Source organism: Heptranchias perlo, chromosome 14, assembly GCF_035084215.1.
Source record: "Heptranchias perlo isolate sHepPer1 chromosome 14, sHepPer1.hap1, whole genome shotgun sequence".
NCBI classification, from domain to species: domain Eukaryota; kingdom Metazoa; phylum Chordata; class Chondrichthyes; order Hexanchiformes; family Hexanchidae; genus Heptranchias; species Heptranchias perlo.
Genome location: NC_090338.1, coordinates 22548855 through 22569759, shown reverse-complemented (window position 1 = coordinate 22569759; position 20905 = coordinate 22548855). Strand labels below are relative to the sequence as shown.

General features: G+C 42.7%; 1 protein-coding gene across 3 annotated transcripts in view; it reads right to left on the bottom strand.

Moving 5' to 3' along the window:
- The window catches only part of rars1 (arginyl-tRNA synthetase 1), a 38546-nt gene that overhangs the window by 6059 nt on the left and 11582 nt on the right, over positions 1–20905 (bottom strand). For all 3 annotated transcript variants that reach the window (XM_067996104.1, XM_067996105.1, XM_067996106.1), the window contains 8 exons: positions 20360–20460; positions 12908–13029; positions 10424–10544; positions 6219–6348; positions 3041–3145; positions 1927–2105; positions 1321–1430; positions 490–595 (listed from right to left, as the gene is read on the bottom strand). In XM_067996104.1, coding sequence (XP_067852205.1) covers positions 490–595; positions 1321–1430; positions 1927–2105; positions 3041–3145; positions 6219–6348; positions 10424–10544; positions 12908–13029; positions 20360–20460 — 974 coding nt within the window. The remainder of the gene's footprint in view (positions 1–489; positions 596–1320; positions 1431–1926; positions 2106–3040; positions 3146–6218; positions 6349–10423; positions 10545–12907; positions 13030–20359; positions 20461–20905) is intronic.

The following is a 20905-nucleotide window of genomic DNA, read 5'->3' as shown; positions in this document are numbered from 1 at the left end:
CTGCGTTCCTCCAATTCTGGCCTCTCGTGCATCCCCCACTCCCTTTACCCCACCACTGGCAGCCGTGCCTTCAGCCATCCAGATCCTAAGCTCTGGAATTCCTTCCCTAAACCCCTCTGCCTCTCCACCTCTTTCTCCTCCTTTAAGATCCTCCTTCAAACCTACCTCTTTAAGCAAGCTTTTAGTCACCTATCCTAGTATCTATCTCTGGCTCGGTGTCAATTTTGTCTGACTACACTCCTGTGAAGCACCTTGGGACTGTTTCCTACATTAAAGGACCTATATAAACGTAAGTTGTTGTAATCTAAAGTGTATTTTTCTCGCAGCGCAAGATTCAAAGGATTTGTGCTAACCTTCCTTGTTTTTTATTTAAGAACATTGAACAAATACGTCAAATCCCACACCAACTTGCTGCATGCTTTATTTTAAGGTTGGGAGAAACTAATAAATATGAGTAACAAAGATTGCGGTGTAACAAAAAGGCATTACCTTCTCTCGCTCCTTCTCCAACAGTTTATCCATTGATCTTTTCAGACCTTCTTCCAGAAGGTCAATCAATCGCACAGTCTCACCTGATCTGGTTTTGAACTTCTTTCTGTGAACAAATGTTAACATAAAACGTTGAGATAAAAAAAAAATTCAAATTTTCTTTTGTTTTTGATTAAAATAAAGTTGACCTAATCATTATTCTAATCTTCAAAGCTCCAAGACAATGGTGAGAATTAAGGGGTTCAGATATAAAACCACAAAAGCTCCAATTTTCCCTTTTTGTTGGGTGGGTAGAACAGTGAATTTTTGTAACCATGGTTATGAGGGATGTCAATGATGGGGGATTTAAATGCTTTTCTAGTTCTGTCATTCACTGCTAACAACAATGAAGTTCTCCATGGTCAGATGCAGAGTAAAGCTCTTCCAACTTCTCCAGCAATGATACTCCATTGTACCAGTATGGATTTCTCCACTTCCATTCGCATTAGATGTTTTTGTTGGCTTTCTGAGCGCAACAGCCAATTTGTTCTGAATTGTGCACAGTTTTGCAGACTGTGGGCCCTGGGTTAAAAGTGGCTAAACTCATTTCACATAGGACCCATACATCTAGTAGAAAGAGCAGACTTTCACTCTATCTTAGAGGAACTTAAACCCAGTGTCCAGAGGTGAAAGGAGTTTGTGTTAACCCACTGCACTATTATTAGAGAGCCTCTGTAACCCTTTTGAAAATGTTAATATGACTCAAATATTTAGGAGAATCATAATTCAATACTTATTTGAAGGATCAATAGGTGCCAGAAAATTATGAAAAGAGGAATTAAGAGCACTTACTTATCTTCACCTAACACCACACCAAACCCAGCATGCTCCACTCTGACCTCCTTGGGGTCATACCAGCCAATCATCTGAGCAGCAGCAAAGATGGTCTGGAAGTGGACATTCTGGGGTGGAAGGAAAAAACACAATCAGAATCAGAATAAGATGGGAATACAAGCAATTTGGAACATTGATGGAATGATGATTCCTAGCAACCACCGAATGCTCAGTTCTCAGAATTCACACAGACCAGAATGACAGTGACAATGTAAATATTAGAACGGTCACTTGATGGTGGAGGAGCCAGTTGCTTACAATATTTAAATGGGAATTTTGCACTCCCATGCAAATGCTATTAAATACTCCAATTGCTAGATCCACCAGTAATTCTTCATCATAGCTTCTGTGCTCAACAGGTGAGGCTTTTCAACATTACAGAATTTAAATATTTTCCACTTCTGATACACAGTGTAAGCACTGAGCAAGCATTGGGTACAATTTTTTTCCATTTCCCATGCCCAATACATTTTTATAGAGTTACTGAATGACAAAAACAGCTTAAAAACACTTTTAACATATGAGGGACAAAACAGCAGCAGTGTGCCTCAGAACCTAACCCACCTGCCCATTATCTACAACATAGATAATGATATCTGCCTTCTCGTCAAAAATCCTTTGTCGAATAGCTGCTAAGTCTGATGTGTCATATGTGTAGCCTCCATCTGATTTTACTATTGTCAGGGGCACTGGGCATCCTGGTGGAAAAACAATCTTTCGCCCCTCATCAAGCTGGACCAGACCTGTCAGAATAAATGATGCAACCCGGGTTTATCCATCTGTACAATGACAATACAAAACAAAACTATACTGGTTGTAATTATTTCCTCAGGCAATTAGAAAATAGTTAATAAACCGGCACAGAATGGTTCGTAGTCTTCTCTTTCAGGCTGGATTTCATCACATTTCACCTTTATAGTGTGTACTGCCTGTAGGCAACTGTGAGCAAAAAAGCACTAAAATAAAGGACCCAAAGTAAACAAAAGCACCCCTGTGAAGTTCATAGGAAATATGAGAAGTGTTCATAAGCTGTAATCTCATCTCAGGATTCAGAGTACAATTATAAAGAAAGAAAGAAAACTGGACAAACATCACTCTTATGATTTACGACATAAGGTGAAGCCCTCACTAACTCTACAGTCTATGCCTGATAATTCAGTCGTTTTTTGCCCATTAAAAATTTTAATTATCCAGACATTCAAATTAAGCAACTTTGAATTAATAGGAGTAGACTGTACTACCTTGAAATTACTCTCAGTTATCCACCAATCTATGTGTAAACTGTCTGAATCCTTCTATTAGATTTCAGTCTGTAAATCATTCCCAGGTGAATTAATTTCTCTTCACCTGAAGAAAAATTTCCCATGGGGCAAGGAGGACTTTAAAGAAAATTGGCAAATATCAATTAATTAATGCTTTTCCTGTTCACTTCTGTTCACAGCTGGGGAACAATTTTAGTTATTTAATTTAAAAAATATATTTAGAAAAATAAAACAGCAAAGCCCAGTTAACTCCAGCAAGAAGTAACATCTGGACTGTAAAAACCCAAATTTAACAAACAGTGATGGACTCAGAAAGCTGTGTGAACAAGCTATTACTTGTGTGTTAGATTTCAGAATAATTTTTTATTTAATTAAAACAGGAGCTCCAGCATTCTCCATTCCAGTCTAATTTTTACCTTTTTCCTCAAACAATTTTACAACGTCATTCATCATGTCTTGGTAGTACGATTCTCCTCTTTCAATCAGCTTTATATCCAAGTGCTCATAGATTTTCTGGAATTCTAAAAAAGATAATTTAAAAAAAAAATTGAACACAGCAAAAAAAACAAATTGAGAACATGGGTGCTATTGCTGAAAAGCACTCAAGCTGAGAAAATATCTGACATACACCATGCGACAACAGGCGCAGAACAGAACAGTTGTGTCAATGAGGAAAGCAAAGTAATCTCTGATTCCACTGAAATCAACAAGAAATTTGCAGACTCCCATGAATTACTATACACCTGAGTCCCAGACCACCCCAAAGGAAAACGTCCCACCATCCTGTCAACCTCCCTCTCTCCCAACACACTTAGGAAGCTACGCAGTTAGTGGACACAGCCAAATGGCAATACAAAGCTGTTAGTCTGGGGAAAGTCTCCCTAAACTGGCAATGCTCCTACTGAAACACTTCCATCACTTGAAAGAGATGAGCACCATTCCAGACAGTTTCAAGATAGACTAAATCATACTAATATACAAAAAAACAAAGATCCCACTCTTTGCTTCTCCTATAGGCCCATATGAACAATGACTTCAAAACATTTGGGACCAGAATGGATGACCACTGGTCCCAAGTAGAGATGTGCAGCAAAAGGGTAATAGCACTAAAAATTAAGTAATCGCTATACTCTGACGAATGGTTTTCGGTGATGCGGTGCAAGAGTGGATTAAAATCCTATAGTCCAATCCCATATTTACAGTGTGCACCAATGGCCTCTGCTCTGCATCATTCCTCCTCCACTGAGGGACAAGGCAAAGATGTCCCTTATGCTGAACCTCTTCGCGCTGACCATGGAGCTCTTGGCAGCAAGCTCCAATAGAGTAGAGGCTGGAGAACACAAAATGTTGCTATATACCGATAGCGTCCTACTTTAATTAACCAAATTCTCACATCAATCCCCAGCATCTTCCTAAGCAACAAGGTGTTTGGACACCTTTCGAGATAGAAACCTAATTTTACAAAGTGGAGCGAATGTCCCGTCTGCAGGACACCTTCCAACATGTTTGTGAGACCTACTCCATTGCACGGTGAGGCTTCAAATATCTAGGGATAACTAATGCACCCAACTCACTGACCAGTACAGATCACCCCCACAGTGAGCTGGGAATCAATCCTGGGATGGTGAGCACAATACAAATGAAGATAGCCCCCTCCTCTACCTGTTTTAGATGATTCTGTGGGCAAGAAAGAAACCACAAATACATTTTGGATACCTGCAGCACCCCAAACATTAGGGAGAGCTCAGCATTCCCAATCTCAGCCACTACAACTGAGCAAACCAACTTTGCTGAATTATGGACTGGAATTAGGTCAGCTCACATAACTCTTGGCATGGCATGAAAACCAGGGTCTCCCAGTCAATCACCCTACACAAACTACCTTCATTGGCCACCTCTCAACCCCTGCAGACCTAACCGTGACCATAGGGCTAACTCACAAGGGAACAAATAGCCCCTGCAACGGACAGGCTAGTGTAACTGTCACTGTTAGATGCACTTCCCCACTGGGGTGGAGTACAACCCTCACCATAACAAACATGTGGGTGAAACATCCGTGAGACTAACACCAATCGGAAAGGGTGATGTACTGACTCTGTTTAGAATTTGGGAAATGCCAGGCAGTCTGGAATCCATTGGTGGAATCCCACGTGGCCCTGGAACCTCCCACAAAGACTAAAAAGGTGCATGTTCCCCCAAGAAAGTTAGAGTGGAGCCACAGACTAATAAGTCCTTCCTAGTATTCCACAAAGAACAGCATCCAACGTCCACAAGCCCCACCACCGTATTTGTAAGACTTGTTATTTGACACAAAGAATTGTCGCCAAATTACACCGACTCTCCAAGTAACAGGCTGTTTCCAAAAGATCAACTACCCCAATGTATTGCTCTATATGTACCATGTGAGAAACTGCAGCAATTTCATAAAACATACACTTCTTAAAAAATTGATTTTCCTTAATAAACAGGTCATTTTCGGGTTGGCAGGTTGTATGTAATTAGTGGGGTGCCACAAGGATCAGTGCTTGGGCCTCAGCTGTTTACAATATATATCAATGACTTAGATGAGGGGACCGAGTGTAATGTATCCAAGCTAACGATACAAAGCTAGGTGGGAAAGTAAGCTGTGAGGAGGATGCAAAAAGGCTGCAAAGGGATATAGACAAGTTAAGTAAGTGGGCGAGAAGATGGCAGATGGAGTATAATGTGGGGAAATGCCAAATTATCCACTTTGGTACGAAGAATAGAAAAGCAGAATATTTTTTAAAAGGTGAGAGACTAAGAAATGTTGGTAGTCAGAGAGATTTGGGTGCTCTTGTGTACAAATCACAGAAAGTTAACATGCAGGTACAGCAAGCAATTAGGAAGGCATGTGGTATGTTAGCCTTTATTGCAAGGGGGTTGGAGTATAAAATTCTTAGAGGGTCTGACAGGGTAGATGCTGAGAGGCTATTTCCCCGGCTGACGAGTCTAGAACTAGGGATCATAGTCTCAAGATAAGGGGTTGGCCGTTTAGGACCGAGATGAGGAAAAAAGTCTTCAGAGTGAATCTTTGGAATTCTCTACCCCAGAAGGCTACGGATGCTCTGTCGTTGAGTATATTCAACACTGAGATCAATAGATTTTTGGACACTAAGGGAATCAAGAGGTATGGGGATAAGGTGGGAAAGTGGAGTTGAGGTAGAAGATCAGCCATGATCTTAATGAACGGCGGAGCAGGCTTGAGGGGCCGTATGGTCTAATCCTGCTCCTATTTCTTACATTCTAACAGGAAAAAAACACTCGGAGGTGGATATTGTTTGTGACAAAACTATTGTAGGAACATAGGAACAGGCCATTCAGCCCCTTGAGCCTGTTCCGCCATTCAATTAGATCATGGCGGATCTGTACCTCAACCACATTTACCCGCTGTTGATCCATATCCCTTGATACCCTTACTGAGCAAAAGTCTATCGACCACAGTCTTGAAAGTTTCATTTGACAAACTAATAAGTCCCTTCTAGTGTTCCATAAAGGACTGGGTTTGCCTTTTTTGACAAATCCCAACTAAATCCTTTCCTTCTTTGGGTTCCCCTAACTTTATTTCTGGCTTACCCTTCCGAGAAACATCACAGATCATATTCCAGGCCTTAATAATGTCTGGATTGTGGCTCTGCAGCAGTACCACACATTGGTATGCCCGCTTCTTAAAGGCTTCCTCCTCATCAAATCTCCTTTTGGATTCCTGTAAATATATGACAATTGCTAAGAATTTCAAAACATAAAAAGAAACATGAATGCTCTCAACTCCTGGCTGAAATAAAGCTTCAAACTCAGTGCTTACTGAATGAAGCACTGGGATTCATTTCTAGAGGGACAGAATTGAAAAGCAGAGGTTTGATAAAGTGCCACATAATAGGCTTGTCATCAAGATTGAAGCCCATGGAATAAAAAGGGCAGTCGCAGCATGGATACAGAATTGGCTAAGTAACAGGAAACAGAGAGTAGTGGTGAACGGTTGTTTTTCAGACTGGAGGGAGGTTACAGTGGTGTTCCCCAGGGGTCGGTACTAGGACCACTGCTTTTCTTGATATATATTAATGACTTGGACTCGGGTATGCAGGGCACAATTTCAAAATTTGCAGATGACGCAGAACTTGTAAGTGTAGTGAACAGTGAGGAGAATAATGATAGACTTCAAGGGGATATAGACAGGCTGGTGGCATGGGCAGACACGTGGCAGATGAAATTTAATGCAGAAAAATGCAAGATGATACATTTTGTAGGAAGAATGAGGAGAGGCAATATAAACTAAAGGGCACAATTCTAAAAGGGGTACAGGAATAGAGAAACCTGGGAGTATATGTACACAAATCATTGAAGTTGGCAGGGCAGGTTGGGAAAGCGGTTAAAAAAGCACACGGGATCCTGGGCTTTATAAATAGAGGCATAGAGTACAAAAGCAAAAAAGTAATGATGAACCTTTATAAAACACTGGTTTGGTCACAACTGGAATATTGTGTCCAGTTCTGAACACTGCACTTTAGGAAAGATGTGAAGGCTTTAGAGGGGTGCAGAAGAGATTTACTAGAATGGTTCCAGAGATGAAGGACTTCAGTTACATGGATAGACTGGAGAAGCTGGGGTTGTACTCCTTAGAGTTGAGAGGAGATTTGGTAGAGGTATTCAAAATCATGAAGTGTCTAGACAGAGTAGATAGAGAGAATCTGTTCCCATTGGCTAAAGGGCCAAGAACTAGACGACACAGATTTAAGGTGACAGGCAAAAGAACCAAAGGTGACATGAGGAAAATTTTTTTTACACAGCGAGTGGTTAGGATCTGGAATGCACTGCCTGAGGGGGTGGTTGAGGCAGATTCAATCATGGCCTTCAAAAGGGAACTGAATAAATACCTGAAAGGAAAAAAATTATAGGGCAGGGGAGTGAGACTAGCTGGACTGCTCTTGCATAAAGCTGGCATGGATTCGATGGGCTGAATGGCCTCCTTCCCTGCTGTAACCTTTCTATGATTCTATGTTAAACTTGTACAGAACCACGGTTAGGCCACACTTGGAGTACTGTGAAGACTTCTGGTCTCCATATTATAAAAAGGATATCGAGGCACTGGAGAAGGTGCAAACAAGATTTACAAGGATGATATCAGAACTGAGAGGATATACCTATCAGGAAAGATTGAACAGGCTGGAGCTCTTTTCACTAGAAAGGAGAAGGCTGAGGGATGACCTGATATCGATAGGGTAGACGTAGGGAAAATGTTTCCGCTTGTGTGGGAATCCAAAACTCGGGGCCATAAATATAAGATAGTCACTAATAAATCCAATAGGGAATTCGGGAGAAACTTCTTTACCCAGAGTGTGGCTAGAATGTGGAACTTGCTACCACAATGAGTAGTTGATGCATTTAAGGGGAATCTAGGTAAATACATGAGGGAGAAAGGAATAGAAGGTTATGCTGATAGGGTTAGATAGAGGGGTGGGAGGAGGCTCATATGCAGGATAAACACTGGCATGGACCAGTTGGGCCAAATGGCCTATTTCTGTGCTGTACATTATATGTAATATAATTCTACTACTATAAAGCAGTATTGTATCCTAACAAACCATTGAAGATTAAATTCCAGTAATCTGCAGTAAGCACATGACAAATTTAATCTTTCAGTGAAGACATCACGGTGCAACTTCCCAATGGAGCATTCCAGCTTTCAGTGTTGTCTTGACAACCATCAGACAAAAAGACACCTTCCATTCAGCCGAAACAGAACAGGTGTAATATTTATGCATAAAATAGACTGCTATATATAAAAGTAATGAGTGAATGGCAGTGACTACAATGGCAATGTCATCTTGTAGTTTAGATGATAAGCAGCTCATGAACCCTTTGGTGGATTTATCTTATTATAATCACTCCATCATACTCGTTATTCTCCATTTAAAATGTAAAGCTTATCTCTTTTACAACAACTAAACATTGAATGATGGAGCAAAAAGAATGACTTTACCGTGATACAGTAAAATTTACTTTATATTCACTATGTCCTGACTACTATGGAAGATCTAGGTAAACTACATTTACTTAGGGGTGCAATAGACGTTGTCAACATTCAGCAAGTGAGGATTTTAGTCATAAAGTTACAGTATTTTTCTTTTATCAGGGTCCTATTCAGCACAACAACCCAGAAGAACAAGCTTGACTGAATTTTGCATAAAGAGCTTGGATCATACATGGCAAGATCTCGGCTATGTCTCTTATGGGAGGAGGTGGGAGGGAAGAATCAAGACGGTCACCCTTCTCTTCACCCCCCAGGGAACTCTTGCAAACCTCTTGGTGGGATATAAAGAGGCTTTGAAAAAAAGGCTGGAGCATGTAATTTTCCGTTTTCTCATAAGGCTTTGTTCTAGTATCTATCTATAAATTGAGTGCTACAGCATAAGCTGATTATTTATCTCTTATCTCACTGAACAATTATCAAGCTAAATGTCAGAACTGGTTTCACCCCTTTTCCTGAGGGATGTTTTGCCTCGATAAAGATTTATGCGTAAAAGGAATTAATCCTCCAGAATATAATTTATGAGAAGTTCCCAGTCTAGAAACAACCCAAATTTCCAATCAGGTTCTAGATCACCGAACGCTGTATTAGGATATAGTCTTCCAGGTGTTCCTCTCACACTATTCAATGACCCTTTTTCATTATGACATATCACATCAGGCTTGTGGTATCTTGGATATAGAAATGAGCTGAGAGGGTGGGCTATCACAGCAACCTATTGCATCAGCTATATGGTATCCTTGGTACCGCACCTCCCAAACCCACAACGTCCACCACCTAGAAGGACAAGGGCAGCAAGTGCATGGAAACACCATCACCTCCAGCTTCCCCTCCAACGTACACAGCATCCACACTTGGACATATATTGTTGTTCCTTCATCGTTACTGGGTCAAAATCCTGGAACTCCCTACCTAATGGCATAGTGGGAGCACCTTCACCCTGGGGGACAGCAGCGATTCAAGAAAGCGGCTCATCACCAACTTCTCAAAGGTAACTAGGGATGGGCAATAAATGCTGGCCGATGCAGGGATGCCCACGTCCCAAGAATGAATTTTTAAAAAATGCTGAAGGGGAGTTTGGCAAGAGAAAGCTACAGTTTACAAACATTTGAAGCAGTTTAAACATTTTGACACAAAACAGCATGTCATGGCAGTAGCCCTTCAAGGGGAGATAGCAGGTGGTCAGTCTATTGCACCTAAGAGAGTCTGAGAAATAAAGACAGAAAATGTGCGGGAGCCATGCAGAAAGAAAGGAAAGCAAGGGAAATGAGGAAGATAGTAAGAGTGCCTGGGGGGGGGGGTGGTGGTGGTGGTGCGGGGGGAGAGCAACCGGGGTGGCGGAGGGCGCGAGATGGGGGGGGGGGGGGGGCGAGGGCGCGAGGCGGCGGGGGCGAGGGTGCGAGACGGGGGGGGGGGCGAGGGCGCGAGGCGGCGGGGGCGAGGGTGCGAGACGGGGGGGGGGCGAGGGCGCGAGACGGCGGGGGGGCGAGGGCGCGAGACGGCGGGGGGGCGAGGGCGCGAGACGGGGGGGGGGGGGCGAGGGCGCGAGAGAGAGCAAGACAGAGGGAGAGAGAGGGAGACAGTGAAAAAAAAATTAGTATTAATTGTATTTTTACTTTTGTCCCTGAGCAATGGCTTGGGAGATGAACCAGTGTAACATTACTATATCATCATTAGAGTTGCTTTGTCAAGCTCATGTTCACATTGGACAATCAATGCCTAAGCAACATGTGCAACACAAGAGAAAACTTACTTTATAGAAGGCTTGAAGATCTCCAATCGGAGGGGAAACGATCAGGTAATCTGGGAACCTGTCCTGCAAGTGAGCAATCAACATACCAAACTGTGTCCCCCAGTCACCAACATGATTTAACCTGAAATCAACAAAGATACTTCAACAAAACTGCAATTGAAAAGGGTTGCAACTAGGAAGAATTACACAGGCCTGAAAGAATACTTCCATAATGTTCATTTTATAACCTCAGCTACAGTGAAGTGCAGTATACAAGTCACACCTTCGTGATTATTTATAGATATTGCAAGATGTATACTATGGTGCAGCTTGTAGAATAGGAACATTCCAATCACGCATGGTTTTCTTTCTATATAAAACTGCAGTTGAAAACCTTTGCTTCTCACTTCCATCTTTTTGGTAAACATATTTTGCAGTATATTCAGTAAAAACAATATAAATTAATAATAAAACAGCAAAGCTCAAATAATGCATTAAATTTACACCCATTAATCTGCATTTTGGGTGAGTTAAAATGCAGTTTTCCATTTGTTTATAGAATGGATATTGCTGCTTTGAACTCAAGCGATAAAGTGCAGCCTCTGAGATAAACAGTAACTGCTTATCTTTCAAACATTAAATTGGGAAAGAAGAAATAATCCATAAAATAAGGAAACCAAGTCAGTTAGTGTTAGAGCAATGCTCTTTGCTAATGGTGGACTTATATGCAAATATGAATTCATGCTTAAATAATAAAGTATGTGGAAATGACTATACTGTAAAACATTGTATGAACAGAATACACACTGGAGACTGGTTGTTCATAAAAACTAAACTAGTAATGTTGTACTTGTTCGAATAACATTTACAGCCCGTGTGAATTATACATCTGACGTAACTCTGGTTTATTTTTCATAACCAACTGGCTCCAATGTGTACGTTGCACCTGGTAATTCATTTGTGCATCTGGGTCGAGCATATTATTGTACATTTCAACATCCAAAGCTGCAGTAAAGCTCAATTAGACCAACAGGCAGAGAGATGCACAAGAGCAGTTATTCTAATTTGCGCAAAGCACCAACAGTTGCCTTCATTCTGGTTTTAGCACAATATAATGTAAAATGTTAACATAGAAACCAAGCAATTACCGCTTACACCAGATGTTAACATAGAAAATAAGTAATTGCAACTCACGCCACTAGTAATAATCAGCTACTGTAGCAATCACAACTAAATATGATCATTTGCTATTAAAAATCATTTCAAATAAGATATTATAAGATATTAAGGGGAACGGATAGGGTGGACAGAGAGAAACTATTTCCGCTGGTTGGGGATTCTAGGAATAGGGGGCACAGTCTAAAAATTAGAGCCAGGCCTTTCAGGAGCAAGATTAAAAAACATTTCTACACACAAAGGGTGGTAGAAGTTTGGAACTCTATTCCACAAACGGCAATTGATACGAGCTCAATTGCTAAATTTAAATCTGAGACAGATAGCTTTCTGGCAACCAAAGGTATTAATGGATATTGGCCAAAGGCGGGTATATGGAGTTGGATCACAGATCAGCCATGATCTTATCAAATGGCAGAGCAGGCACGAGGGGTTCTGTTCCTATGTTCCTAAATGAAGGCTACTAGAATCGTCAAGAACTATTACTCTAGCTTTGAGCTGTCAAATGTAAGGAATCTTACAACACCAGGTTATAGTCCAACAATTTTATTTGAAATTCACAAGCTTTCGGAGGCTTCCTCCTTCCTCAGGTGAATGTGGAAATGAAATCCTCGAACCCTTCGCATTTATAAATCACAGAACAATACCTGGTGATTACAGATAGTCTTTCCAACTGCCCGTTGCCAAGGCAATCACAGTGTGCAGACAGAGAGGTGTTACCTACAAGGCCACCGAATATACAAACAACCAAAAAAAAAAAAGAGAGAGAGAGAGGCAGAAACATAGAAACATCCGGAAGGAAGAGAAAGACAGCAAATGACCCGTTATATTAAAAACAGATAACATTTGTTCGCTGGTGGGGTAACGTGTAGCGTGACATGAACCCAAGATCCCGGTTGAGGCCGTTGAGCTGGGCATTGGGCTGTCTCGCTAATACCCCCATACAGTGAATATTTGCATTATAGCTAAAGATATCAAATAGGAGGAGGTAAAAGGTGGTATAGTATGTTGGCACGGCTGCAAAATACCGCAGAAGGTATGTTTGTTACCATTAGCACAGTGATCATGCTGACAAGGAAAAGAATACAGCGAATGCTATGTGCTTACCGCACAGGAAAGCAACAGTAATATATGGCCCACCTTCTCAACTGGCAAATGGTGCATGGCGTAAAAAGATATGAAAATGCAGAGATTTTTTTTTTAAAAAGAGGATATTGAGGGAAATAATCTCATACTTTTACAACTAGCTGGAGGATAAATTCTTGAAATCTGGTTACTATCTTTCCGTGAATAAAATGGATTCATGTGCAGAATTAGTCACTTTCCACTGACCTTAAAACGTCATAACCCACAAACTCAAACAAGCGGCACATGCTGTCTCCAATAATGGTTGATCGCAGATGGCCCACGTGCATTTCTTTGGCGATATTGGGAGAGGAGAAATCTACCACCACCTGCAAAGAAAACATATTTGAAAAAGTACTTTTATGTAACATAATACAGTATTACTACCAAGCTGAGGGGCCTGTTCTAAATGAGGGGACTGGAGGTCAAGTCTATCAATGAACAAAGCAGCTCCAACCTCCAACCGGACGGACCACCTGGCATCGGACTGCGAGGCACCGGACACGACAAAGGCAAACCAAGCCCAGTCAACCCTGCAAAGTCCTCCTCACTAACATCTGGGGACTTGTGCCAAAATTTGGAGAGCTGTCCCACAGACTAGTCAAGCAACAGCCTGATATAGCCATACTCACAGAATCATACCTTTCAGCCAACGTTCCAGACTCTTCCATCACCATCCCCAGATATGTCCTGTCCCACCGGCAGGACAGACCCACCAGAGGTGGCGGTACAGTGATATACAGTCAGAAGGGAGTGGCCCTGGGATTCTGGACCCCATGAAATCTCATGGCATCAGGTCAAACATGGGCAAGGAAACCTCCTGCTGATTACCACCTACTGCCCTCCCTCAGCTGATGAATCAGTCCTCCTCCATGTTGAGCACCACTTGGAGGAAGCACTGAGGGTAGCAAGGGCACAGAATGTACTCTGGGTGGGGGACTTCAATGTCCATCACCAAAAGTGGCTCGGTAGCACCACTACTGACCGAGCTGGCCGAGTCCTGAAGGACATTGCTGCCAGACTGAGCTTGCGGCAGGTGGTGAGCGAACAGCACGAGAGAAAAACTTACTTGACCTCGTCCTCACCAATCTACCTGTTGCAAATGCATCTGTCCATGACAGTATTGGTAGGAGTGACCACTGCACAGTCCTCGTAGAGACGAAGTCCTGTCTTCGCACTGAGGATAGCATCCAACGTGTTGTGTGGCACGACCACCGTGGTAAATGGGATAGATTCAGAACAGATCTGTGGGCCATCAGCAGCAGCAGAATTGTATTCCAGCACAATCTGTAACCTCATGGCCCGGCATATTCCTCACTCTACCATTACCAACAAGCCAGGGGATCAACCCTGGTTCAATGAGGAGTGTGGAAAAGCATGCCAGGAGCAGCACCAGGCGTACCTAAAAATGAGATGCCAACCTGGTGAAGCTACAACTCAGGAATACATGCATGCTAAACAGCAGAAGCAGCATGCTATAGACAGAGCTAGCGATTCCACAAGCAACGGATCAGATCAAAGCTCTGCAGTCCTGCCACATCCAGTCGTGAATGGTGGTGGACAATTAAACAACTAACGGGAGGAGGAGGCTCTGTAAACATCCCTATCCTCAATGATGGCGGAGTCCAGCACGTGAGTGCAAAAGACAAGGCTGAAGTGTTTGCAACCATCTTCAGCCAGAAGTGCCAAGTGGATGATCCATCTCAGCCTCCTCCCGATATCCCCACCATCACAGAAGCCAGTCTTCAGCCAATTCGATTCACTCCACGTGATATCAAGAAACGGCTGAGTGCACTGGATACAGCAAAGGCTATGGGCCCCGACAACATCCCGGCTCTAGTGCTGAAGACTTGTGCTCCAGAACTAGCTGCGCCTCTAGCCAAGCTGTTCTAGTACAGCTACAACACTGGCATCTCCCCGACAATGTGGAAAATTGCCCAGGTATGTCCTGTCCACAAAAAGCAGGACAAATCCAATCCGGCCAATTACCACCCCATCAGTCTACTCTCAATCATCAGCAAAGTGATGGAAGGTGTCGTCGAGTGCTATCAAGCAGCACTTACTCACCAATAACCTGCTTACTGATGCTCAGTTTGAGTTCCGCCAGGACCACTCGGCTCCAGACCTCATTACAGCCTTGGTCCAAACATGGACAAAAGAGCTGAATTCCAGAGGTGAGGTGAGAGTGACTCCCTTGACATCAAGGCAGCATTTGACCGAGTGTGGCACCAAGGAGCCCTAGTAAAATTGAAGTCAATGGGAATCAGGGGAAAACTCTCCAGTGGCTGGAGTCATATCTAGCACAAAGGAAGATGGTCGTGATTGTTGGAGGCCAATCATCTCAGCCCCAGGACATTGCTGCATGAGTTCCACAGGGCAGTGTCCTAGGCCCAACCATCTTCAGCTGCTTCATCAATGACCTTCCCTCCATCATAAGGTCAGAAATGGGGATGAGTTCAGTTCCATTCCCAACCCCTCAAATAATGAAGCAGTCCGAGCCTGCATGCAGCAAGATCTGGACAACATTCAGGCTTGGGCTCATGAGTGGCAAGTAACATTCGGCCAGACAAGTGCCAGGCAATGACCATCTCCAACAAGAGAGAGTCTAACCACCTCCCCTTGACATTCAACCACATTACCGTCGCCGAATCCCCCACCATCAACATCCTGGGGGTCACCATTGACCAGAAACTTAACTGGACCAGCCTTATAAATACTGTGGCTACAAGAGCAGGTCAGAGGCTGGGTATTCTGCAGCGAGTGACTCACTTCCTGACTCCCCAAAGCCTTTCCACCATTTACAAGGCACCAAGTCAGGAGTGTGATGGAATACTCTCCACTTGCCTGGATGAGTGCAGCTCCAACAACACTCAAGAAGCTCGACACCATCCAGGACACAATTGCCCGTTTGATTGGCACCCCATCCACCACCCTAAACATTCACTCCCTTCACCACCGACGCTCAGTGGCTGCAGTGTGCACCATCCACAGGATGCACTGCAGCAACTCGCCAAGGCTTCTTCGACATCACCTCCCAAACCCGCCACCTCCACCACCTCGAAGGAGAAGTGCAGCAGGAACATGGGAACACCTCCCCTCCAATTCACACACCACCCCGACTTGGAAATACATCGCCGTTCCTTCATCGTCGCTGGGTTAAAATCCTGGAACTCCCTTCTAACAGCACTGTGGGAGAACCTTCACCACAAGAAGGCGGCTCACCACCACCTTCCCAAGGTCAATGGTGGGGAGTCAGGAAGTGAGTCACTTGCTGCAGAATACCCAGCCTCTGACCTGCTCTTGTAGCCACAGTATTTATAAGGCTGGTCCAGTTAAGTTTCTGGTCAATGGTAACCCCCAGGATGTTGATGGTGGGGGATTCGGCGATGGTAATGTGGTTGACTGTCAAGGGGAGGTGGTTAGACTCTCTCTTGTTGGAGATGGTCATTGCCAGGCACTTGTTGGCCGAATGTTACTTGCCACTCATGAGCCCAATTCGGGATGGGGCAATAAATGCTGGCCTTGCCAGCGACGCCCACATCCCATGAACAAATAAAAAAAAACTCCATAAATTAACTATCTATGTAACATTGGGTTCATAGTATAAATTACAGTGAATACAAACATTGAATAGGCAGTAGTACAATACTAATGCAGCACCAATGGAATATAATGTGGGAAAATGTGAAGTCATCCACTTTGGGAGGAAAAATAAAAAAGCAAAATTTTATTTGAAAGGAGAAATACTACAAAATGCTGCAGTATAGGGGGATCTGGGTGTCCTCGTACATAAAACACAAAAAGTCAACATACAGGTGCAGCAGGTAATCCGGAAGGCCTTTATTTCTAGGGGGATGGAGTATAAAAGCAGGGAAGTCATGCTACAACTGTACTGGGTGCTAGTGAGACCACATCTGGAGTACTGTGTACAGGTCTGGTGCCCTTATTTAAGGGAGGACATACTTGCATTGGAGGCAGTTCAGAGAAGGTTCACTGGGTTGATTCCGGGTATGGAAGGGTTGTCTTATGAGGAAACATTGAACAGGTGGAGTCTATACTCATTGGAGTTTTGAAGAATGAGAGGAGATCTTATTGAAACATACAAGATTCTGAGGGGACTCGATAGGGTAGATGCTGAGAGGATGTTACCCTTTGTGGGGGAATCTAAAACTAGGGGGGCATAGTCTCAAAATAAGGAGTCGCCCGTTTAAGATGGAAAGGAGGAGGAATTTCTTGTCCCAGAGGGTCGTGAATCTTTGGAATTCTTTACCCCAAAAAGCTATGGAGGCTGAGTCATTGAATACATTCAAGGCTGAGTTGGACAAATTTTTGATCAGCAAGGGAGTCATAGGATATGGGGAAAGGGCGGGAAAGTGGAGTTGAGGTAAAAATTAGATCGGCCATGATCTCATTAAATGGCGGAGCAGGCTCGAGGTGCCGAATGGCCTATTCCTGCTCCTATCTCTTATGGTCAATGTGTAAGTGTGATCACCAAGATGCTTCTGTGCACCCAACAGATTGTTCACAGCAAAACTGAACATTGGTGGAAACCTCAACATCGCTGTCCTTGTGGTCATATGATGCGTGTGGCAACGGGAGACGGAGCGGGAAATTCTAGGTGAATAAGGCTTCCCCCCAAAAGTATACATTACTGGATGGCTGTGGGTAGCATTATGGTGCAATAGAACAGAAGTCTACGTCTGTAATTTTTGACTAAACTACATATGGGGAATAAATGATTGTGTGCATCTTCTTTTCTGTTCGTTGCATTCCTCTGCTTTTCTTTCGGTGCTCTATCTGCATGCCATTCTGCTTATCTCTCTCACTTCATGTCCCATTATGTTTTCATCTCTTTGTTGTCTTTTGCCATCAGCTTGGGTCAGTGCTCGCACTTTTGCCTCTGAGTCAGAAGGTCATAGGTACAAATCCTACACCAGACTTGAGCACATAACCCAGGGTGGTACTTCAGTGAACTACTGAGGGAGTGCTGTATTGTTCAAAGTGCTGTCTTTCAGATGAGATGCTATCTGTCCAGGTGGATCCTATGGCACAATTAGAAAAGGAGTAGGAAGCTCTTCCTGGTGTCCTGGCCAACATTTAGCTCTCAATAAATACCATCAGAACAGATTAATTAATCATTTATCTCATTGTTGTTTTTGGGATCATGCTTTCTTACATAATAGTTACAAAATCTCAAAAATAATTAGTCAGCTGTGAAACATTTTGCAACATCCTGAGGACATGAAAGACACTATATAAATGCAAGTTCTTTCTTTCTTCCTTTCTGTGTCTCCTAGGTTATGGTTCTTTCCTGCTTCTCTGCATTGCTGTCTTTTTCTGCTACCGTATCTAGTTTCTCTCCTCTTCCTTTCTCTATTTTCTTCTGTGCTCTTGTGTGTGGTAGGAGGGATCAATAAGGGATCCAGCCAGGGCTGCAGGCTGGCTTTTAGGTCAGGGGAGAGATATGGTCAGGCTGCAAGCAAGCATCAGGTAGCAGAAGGGATATGGACAGGACTGCAGGCCGGCAGCTAGGAGGGTGGGAATTTGGGCCAGGGCCAAAAAACTAAGATCAGGCAGGTGTCCCTGTGGAGAAAGGTGTCATAATGCTACCTAACTTGGAGACAAAAATTGGGAGCTGGGAGGACTGAATGAATGGTAAACATGACAATTAGATATAACTGAAATAATGTGATTGCTCACCTCATTGAAGTACAGATAGTGCACTCTGTATATAAGACTTGGATTATATAGATACAGAATGATGTTACCAGTTGCTGGCTCATTTGATGATGTGGGCATTCTTGTTAAAAGTCGTGCTGCTTGGCTTAGGGCCTCATGATAAGAATTTCATAATGTCGAGCTTCACAGGATGCCAGTTTATTTTCAACAGTTACTACACCAAAACTCACTATCACAGTGTGACAGTATATAGGATATATGGTGCATACAGTATTGTGGTGCACTCAGCAAAGTGGGAATTAGTTTAATCACTTGAAAGATCAAATTGATTTGTTTGTTAAATTTAGGGTGCATTTACACCACAATTTTGCATCAATGCTAAACTTGTGAAATGTAAAACAGAGTTAACGTTTGACTCGACTCTGGAGCGAAACGGAGTGAAAGTCCCCCTATTCCACTTTGCCCAGGTGTTAGATCAGACCCTGACCCCAGATTCATGCTACATTTAGTGTTGGTGCAAAGCAAAACTGTTTGAACCAGTGCTACACTTGTAATATAAGTGTACCCTTAATTAGCAGCATTGCTCTTTGGATGTGAAAGGCCGATTTCTGTTCCATTACGGAATTTTTTTATAACAGTCAGAGACATGGGAAGTGATCATATCCTCCAGAATATGCACCACACCATGGATGAGATCTGTTTATCTTTTATTAACAGTACAAATGTAAAAAGCATTGATAAGTTTGTCTGAGAACCTCAACATCAAAGGAGTCACTGAAGTGTTAGTTTTGATAGCCAAGGGGTTGAAAGCAGTGATTTGATACAGGACAACAGTTCTATTCAAGCAAGAGACTTCAGATGAACAAAACCTCAGAAGCACTCTCCCATTCCAGGCTTCATGCCAATACTAACTCACACCAAAGATAACAGAGAAGACAAAGGATAATTGATCTTTTAAAAAATTTCTCATCATCTTATTTCAGCAGTGTGTTAAATCTAGTAAGTAGGTTATTGCAAGTGGGGTAACTGTTAGCACCTCAGGTAAGCACCTCTATGAGGACATTGTTTAGAAGAGGTACCATTTCTAAACTGATCGAGTGCAAGGTACATGCATGGGAAAGAGATGATGATTCTATATAGAAAAACAAGTTCTAACCGCAACATCATAGAGCATATCGTCCTGTTTTCTGCAATAACATATGACCAGTACCTATTCTGTGTTTTGTGCTTTGAAACTGCTGTCAGAGATAGCCTGGGAACAGCTATTTCACAAAGAATTCTCTTTGATGTGATATCACAAATTCTTGTTCTGTGGCACGATTGGGGATTATTGCCATTATCTCATTATTGTTTGTGGGATCTTGCTGTGTGCAAATTGGTTGCTGCGTTTCTTACATTATAACGATGACTACATTTAAAAAGTACTACATTGGCTATAAAGTGCTTTGTGAGGTCCTGAGGTTGCGAACGGTGTGTAAATGCAAGTTTTTCTTCCTTTTCAAAGAAATATTGGCTTTTTCCAAACGTTTTAAAGCACAAATGAAAGAAATAACTTGTCACTGTTATAATGTAGGAAATGTAGCAGCCAATTTGCACACAGCAAGGTCACACAAACGGCAATTAAATAAATGACCAAATCACTTGTTTTTAGGTAATGGTTGAGGGATAAATGTTGGCCACGACATCAGGAGAATCATAGAATCATAACAACTCAGAATGAGACCATTCAGCTCATCGTGCCTGTGCTGGCTCTTTGAAAGAGCTATTTGATTAGTTCCACTCCCCCGCTCTTTCCCCACAGTCCTGCAAATTTTACCTTTTCAAGTGCCAGACTAGATTATATGTTTAAGGTTCTGGAGTGGAGCTGAAACCCATGACCTTCTGACTCAGAGGCGAGTGTGCTACCACTAAGCCAAGGCTGAAATCAACTATTTTATAAAAATTAAATATTCTGCTCTTTCCCATTGGTAAATTGCATACCTTCTTCTTTGATCCTACCAGGGGAGGTTGAACTCCATTTACAAGGAGATCTGTCAGCAGCTTGGAGACAAATTCTCTTTTGAGATAAACATTGACAAAACCTATATGAGAAATTAAAATAAATATAAGAACATATTCTAATTTAACATCCTGTAAAAAAACCTCAGAAAGGATGGAAAATACTTCCGAAGGCATCTTGGTCCAGGATTTCTCAAGTACGCTCCGTGTTTTTTGGATGCACATAGGTTTTCAAACTGGAGTCCATGAAGTTTGATCAGGTTGCTGAGGGGATTCCAAGGCTGCCTTTCTGTTATCAGATTTCTGTATTTATTCTGTACTTTTTGTATGTATGTTACAATATTGTTGTATACTAATAAAGAATGTTTTTTGCAACAACAGCTCTATTTTCCTCTCCTGACATCGTTTTACAATAGGGCCTCCCGGGAGTGCGCTAACATTTGAAGAGGTTCCTCATGCAGGAAAGTTTGAGAACAACTGCACACACAGAATCATGGTCAGGTTACCAGTTCATACTTCAGCTCTGTC